Here is a 6,949-nt window from a genome sequence, read left to right on the forward strand (position 1 = left end):
ACTGGGACCCTTCAGTCTATAGCCCTAAGTGCTTTCCCCTGAATCAGGCTAGGGCATCTCTGCAGAATTTTGTAAAATATTATTAAATAATATAAAATTAATAAATGAATGGAGAGATATACTTTATTATTATTTAATGTGAGAACTCTATATTATAAACAGGTGATTCTACCAAAATTTAATCTTTAAATTCAAATTAATCTAATTCAAAATCCCGATGCTTTTTTACAATGAAACTAACAAGCTGATTGTAAAATTTATTTAGAAGAGTAAATTTGTAAGTGTAATGAAGAGTGTTTTTAAAAAGAACAAAAATGGGTATATTTTCCTTACCAGTTCTGAAATCATTGTAAAGCTGTACTAATGAAAAAGTGTGCCAGTGGTGTAGGAATAGGTAGTAGAACAGAAGAATGTCCAGAAACAGACATCTGGAAACTTTGAGATGCCTATTTTTCTCTTGCTAAAAGCTTTCTAGTATTTCTGAATTAAACGATTACAGTATCAAAGAAGAGTGGGTAGAAAGTTATTAGTATATTTCCAAATGTAATAAAGCTACTTTAAATTATTCTTTCTTACACACAAAATAGTACTTACGGTATTTGAAACTTTTCATCCTTTCTCCAGATATTCTCATAGAAAATAGTAAGAACATAACAGGCATTACACATTAAAGAATATCTTATTATTATTTAATGTCTCATTGAGAACTAAAGTAATATCCCTAAAATAAGATAATTTTGATGATTTAAATGTTTTTCTTTCATCCCGCTACTCCCATAATATCTCACAAAACAGCAGAATATACCTCGGAAGACAGGAGGCAAAATAATGCTGACTCTGTGAATTGTTTCTTCTCCTGCAACTCTAATTTTTTTTTTTTAATCTTAGGGACTGCAGTTATGGGTCCTCCTGGTCTCCCTGGTTTTCCTGGAGAAAGGGGACAGAAAGGTGATGAAGGTCCACCTGGAATTTCCATTCCCGGACCCCCTGGACTCGATGGACAGCCTGGGGCTCCTGGCCTTCCAGGGCCTCCTGGCCCTCCAGGTCCTCACATCCCTCCTAGTAAGCTATTCTTTTCTCCTAAGCTCTATTGTTGTTGTATTTTGTTTTCATTTATAAGTAAATCTGGCTGAAATTTGGCATCATTCTTTGTGTTTCTGTTATCTATGTGATTCTACATCAACTTATACTTTTGATTTTTAGTGATTCTTTGATGTTTAAATTTGCTCTTCAAATTCTCACCAATATAATATCTTCCCTTTGCTTACAGGTAGTGATATTACTGCAGAGTAACTAAAAAGAGGTCTTTTTCTCTAGCCTGTCAGGCTTCCTTTTTGTTTAATCTTCTGGATATTTCACAACAATTAATTTGCCATCCTTTCTTTATTTTATCTCAGGTGGTGAGATGTGTGAAGCAGGCCCCCCGGGGCCCCCAGGATCTCCAGGTGATAGAGGACTCCAAGGAGAACAAGGAGTGAAAGGTTTGATCCCCATAATTATTTCTCCGTTCTTTCAAATCATCAGCAAGATCCCCTATATCCTCCACCTTACCTCAGCCATTCACTCCCATGGACATACCTAAGACCATTTTATTTCCAATAGTACACACTTCCATAACCTTGATTTCATTAGTTCCATTTTCTGACCACTGTCTCTATCTTTTTAGCTTACTAACTAATAAAGTGACTTCAACATTACTTTAACCTCAATGAGACCAACTTTGACTATCACTCAACGTTTTGGTGTTTTTTCTTCCCTTTTAACTTACCTTAAATTCCATGATCAATTCATTGTAATAAATTCCATATATAAACCCTTGCCTCCTTTGTCCTTCATTCACTTTGTTGTACTTGGGACAAAAACAGCCCTGGTGAGTCCAAATTACCACCTCTTATAAGTCTGCATCTTCTCTTCACACTCTTCCATTCTCATCTTAAGATTCTGACTTTGCTCTCTCCTTCACTGACCATTTGAAGCAATAACAATAGAACTTGCTCAGATTGCTATGACATTTACCCACCTACTTGCATCTGTGCCCATATATTCTGCCTTCTTGCATATTATTGTTAATACTATTCAAAGCCACAACTATCTTCTCCCTATATTCTGTGCCTTGCTTTTTACTTGTATCTTTTCTTGAACAGAAGTTATTAATTAAAAGAATTCCTATTATTAATGTCATTTTTCATTGTTAGTACTGTTTATGTCCTGTTTATAATATTTGTTAACCCAAAGGACCTGATAATTTTTTCTGTATTTTTTCCTAGAATTCTTACCAGCTTGCCTTTGTGGTTTGAGTTTTGATCTTTGGTCTATCTTCAATTTATTTTGGGGGGAGGGAAGGGAGAAAGGGAGCGAGAGAGAGGGAGGGAGAGAGAGAGAGAAAGAAATATGTTGATATAAAAGTGAAACATTGATTAGCTGCCTTCTTTACACCCCGTACTGGGACTTGAGCCCACAACCCTGGCAGGTGCCCAGATCAGGAATCGAATCTGTGACCTGTTGCCGCTTGGAATGGTGTTCAACCAACTGAGCCACGCCAGCCAAGGCTGTCTTAAATTAAATTTTGTGTATAGTTTGAAGCAGGAAATCAAAGTTCATTTTTTTTTCATATGTATATTTAATTTATTCAATACCATTGTACAAAATAGCATCATTTTCCTGCATTAGCAATTTTGTTGTAAATCTTATGATTATTTATGTATGAGTCTCTTTCTGACCTCTTTATTTTGTACCATTGTTCTACTTTTTCTCCTTACACCAATTCCAAACTAAATTATTATATCTTTATCTTGGCTTACTTTGCATTTTCATATGCATTTTAGAATTATCTACCCAACTTTTAATTTTGGAATATTCCAGAATTCAGGCCCTGTTCCTCTTCTCTTCTAAGCTTATTCATTAAGTCTCAAGATGTTTTTAAAAATACACTTTATTGATTTTTTACAGAGAGGAAGGGAGAGGAATAGAGAGTTAGAAACATCGATCAGCTGCCTCCTGCACACCCCCTACCTGGGATGTGCCTGCGACCGGAATCAAACCTGGGACCCTTCAGTCCGCAGGCCAATGCTCTATCCAGTGAGCCAAACTGGTTACGGTTAAGTCTCAAGATTTTATATACTATCTACTTGCCAATGTCTTCTACATTTATGTTTTTCTGTCCAGATACAAGTCTTTTCCTCTAGATTAGTATATCCAACTGTCCACTTAACATTTTAAACTTCACAGCCTGATTAAATTGAAGTCTTACCTCTACCACTTCCCCATAATTTTGCCAGTAATCTATGTCCCTTCTTATTAAAAGCAGGTTACTCTAGCTTGGGCTAAAACCTTGACATCACCCTTGATTCCCCTCTCCTTTTGGATTCTGTATGTGATACATTATAAAATCGCATTGGTTTTACTGTAAAATCTTTTCAGAATCAAACCAATTCTCATCATCTTCATTTCTGTCACTCTGGGATGAGTTGCTGTTTCTCCTAGATCACTGCAGCAGTAGCCACTTAAATGGTTAGCCGGTTTCTACCCCGGCCAAAATCCTTCATTTAAACCTTAAGGTATATCATGCTGCTTTTCTGTTTAAATTCTTCTACTAGATTCTCATTTCACTCATAGTTAAAGCCACAGTATTTATGGTGCTTGTGTAATGTTTTATTATGATACGCTACTCATTATAAACTGTTAACCTTCTTACCCGGTTCTCCTATCTCACTCTACTCCAGAAATCTGGTCTCATTAATTTTTCCTAGAATACTCTATAGTTATTGTGCATGTACCACATCCTTTAACTTTTTTATTATGTATCATCTTCTCACTAAGGCCTATCCTGACCGCCCTATGTAAAATGGAATCCTGTGAACCATCGTTAGATGTCCAATCCCATTTATCCAGCTCTACATTTTTCTATTCCCTTTCCATTAGTAAATTGTGAGCAGCATGGAGACATGGATTTTTCTCTCATCTGTTTACCAATGTATCACAAACACCAACAGTGCTCAGCACACAGTAGACACTCAGTAAATATGTATCAAATAAATCTATTCTAGATATAGGCTTCTCTAACTACATTGTTAGGTAGCAATATTGTTCCTTAGTGCTAACTTCTTTAGAACCTATCTAAAGAAGGTAGATGAGTAATATATTTTTTATGATCATTTTCTCTAGGTGACAAAGGTGACACCTGCTTCAACTGTATTGGAACTGGTATTTCAGGGCCTCCAGGTCAACCTGGTTTGCCAGGTCTTCCAGGTCCTCCAGGTAAAACATCCTGCCTCTGGGCATCATTTTAAAATATTTATTGGTTAGGTTTTAGTGTGCTTGTAGCTTTAGAATAATGCCAGTTTTTCATTTTATAGCTAGTCACTCATATCCTATATAAAAAAAGCCTAATATGCAAATTGACCAAACAATGGAACGACTGGTCACTATGATGCACACTGACCACCAGGGGGAAGATGCTTAATGCAGGAGCTGCCCCCTGGTGGTCAGTGAGCTCCCACAGGAGGCGCACCACTTAGCCAGAAGCCCGTCTCATGGCTGGTGAGCACAGTGGTGGTGACAGGAGCCTCTCCCGCCTCTGTGGCAGCTCTAAAACTCCTTCCCCCCACCCCAGTGCATGAATAGTTCATAAATATGAAGTGCCTCTATCTGCTATGAAATAAGTTATGCTCTTGTTTCTAATATCTGAAGCTACCAGCAGTTTTTATTAAAACATTTTGACAATATTAACCCAGGAAAAATATCTTCCCTATTTTCTATATGGTGAGAAAAATTACTTATACAGCATCAGACTTCTTTCTTCCAGAAAATTGGGGGAATACCTGGCCCCTGAGTATATTTTCTAGTGGTAGAGTTTAGTCATTGGGGATGTATCACATGTTGTCATGAAGGAATAGGACTTCTACAGGAGTTTGGTAACCAATAGCCAATATTCCTCTTTTTATATGTAATTTCTTCTTTCATGTTTCTAATCAAAACCATATTTAATATCCATTGACCCACAAGTCTTTTATTCAACTACCTCTTGGGATATCTCAATATTATATTATCTTGAAATCAAACTTTATGTCTATGTCAGGTCTTAAACTAGACACCAGATCTCTTACCTTTCTGTCTAGTGCAGGGGTCCTCAAACTACGGCCCGCGGGCCACATGCAAATACAAATATTGTATTTGTTCCTGTTTTGTTTTTTTACTTCAAAATAAGATATGTGCAGTGTGCATAGGAATTTGTTCATAGTTTTTTGTTGTTTTTTTTAACTATAGTCCGGCCCTCCAATGGGCTGAAGGACAGTGAACTGGCCCCCTGTTTAAAAAGTTTGATGACTCCTGGTCTAGTGTATCTGACAAGGAAACCAATTCATTTGGCACTTGGAAAGTCTTATAATTTCCACTAGAAGTTAATAATCTAGCCTTGTGCCTTCAGTATAATGGTTCTCAAACTTGAGAATGCATCAGAATTACCTGGAGGGCTTGCTAAAACCCAGATTGCTGGGTCCCATCCCCAAATTTTCTGATTCAGTAGATCTGGAGTGAAGGTCCAATAATTAGTCATTCTAACCAGTACTCAGGTGATGCTGATGCCACTGGTTCAGGGATCCATTTAGGGAATGCCTACTTTAGTAATATTTCCTCTAGTCATTAAGTACCAAAAATTTCTCATAAACCAAATTTTAGGGAGTGGCAAACCAAATGAAGAACTGAAAAGGATCTAGGAAAATAGTTTAAGTCAGAACAAAGAAAGATATGCAGACTCTGCCTTTATTTCCTTCTCACCTTGGCAGTGTGGATAGTTAAATGAGCCTCTGTGCATAGTACTTGCTAGCTGTGAACTCTTGAGAGGATTTAGAGTTGGAAGTACTTGAGAACACAATATTGTATGTAACATGAAATGTTAGATTTAGTTAAAAGGAAGGATGATTTCTTCATATTTAGTGCATAAAATCAGAAAACAAAATTGTGACCTGTTAAATGGGATTGAATGGGGTTTTTGTTTTAAAACTTGACTTCCTGATTTAATGATTTTTATATGCTTTGTCAGTGGTTCAACTTTAAAACTTACATTATTGCATTATGTGTGTGTGTGTGTGTGTGTGTGTGTGTGTGTGTGTGTGTATGTTAGGATCTCTTGGTTTTCCTGGACACAAGGGTGAAAAAGGACATGCTGGTGAAATCGGTCCCAAAGGATTAACAGTAAGTTTTGAGTATATTATACTACAAAATAAGTTAAAGCAATCCATTTACACTTTGATTTTCACTTGTGGATATATATTAAGGAAGCTTAGTTTTTCTATTACATTGTGATTTATTTGATTCCTTGACTCTCCCTGACTCACAGGACTCTCTTGATTAATAGATTTGTACACTAAATGTTACTGGGTGGGTTAATGGGATAAACTGACCACCAGGGTGCATATGCTTAATGCAGGAGCTACCATGATATGCGCTGGCCATTTACAGAGAAACAGCACTGTGAACCTGGCACCCACAAAGCAACACTTGGCTTCCCCCAAGTGGGCTGCCACCACCCTGGAGCAGCAGCCCACCAAATCACAAAATTAGGCCCACAGCCCAGCCCAGGCCAGAAACGGTCACTGTGGGTTCCGGGTAATGATGTCACATAGCAATGCCTGGCTTCTTCTCCCTAGAGACTAGCCTCCATGAAGTTTCTTCAGACCAGGAGCATGGCTTGCTTTATAGCCAGGTGGAAATATTTTACACTTTAACCAAAGGTCTGTGAAGCATTTTCCTGTGCTGCATATTATTTGATCTTCACAGAGTCCTGGAGTAGGTAGATAGGAGACTCAGTGTAATCCTAATCTTCTTTACATTAGCCAGAAAATTGAGATTTTTTTAAAAATATATTTTTATTGATTTTACAGAGAGGAAGGGAGAGAGATAGAGCGCGAAACATCAATGATGAGAGAGAATCATTGATTGGCTGCCTGCT

At 37.4% G+C, this 6,949-nt stretch overlaps 1 protein-coding gene across 1 annotated transcript in view; it reads left to right on the forward strand.

The window, feature by feature from the left end:
- The window catches only part of COL4A5 (collagen type IV alpha 5), a 278,780-nt gene that overhangs the window by 176,890 nt on the left and 94,941 nt on the right, over positions 1 to 6,949 (forward strand). Inside the window, exons 20-23 of the mRNA XM_006775788.2 lie at positions 889 to 1,062; positions 1,398 to 1,481; positions 4,165 to 4,257; positions 6,122 to 6,192. Coding sequence (XP_006775851.1) covers positions 889 to 1,062; positions 1,398 to 1,481; positions 4,165 to 4,257; positions 6,122 to 6,192 — 422 coding nt within the window. The remainder of the gene's footprint in view (positions 1 to 888; positions 1,063 to 1,397; positions 1,482 to 4,164; positions 4,258 to 6,121; positions 6,193 to 6,949) is intronic.

This window comes from Myotis davidii, unplaced genomic scaffold (genome assembly GCF_000327345.1).
Source record: "Myotis davidii unplaced genomic scaffold, ASM32734v1 scaffold489, whole genome shotgun sequence".
Lineage (NCBI taxonomy): Eukaryota > Metazoa > Chordata > Mammalia > Chiroptera > Vespertilionidae > Myotis > Myotis davidii.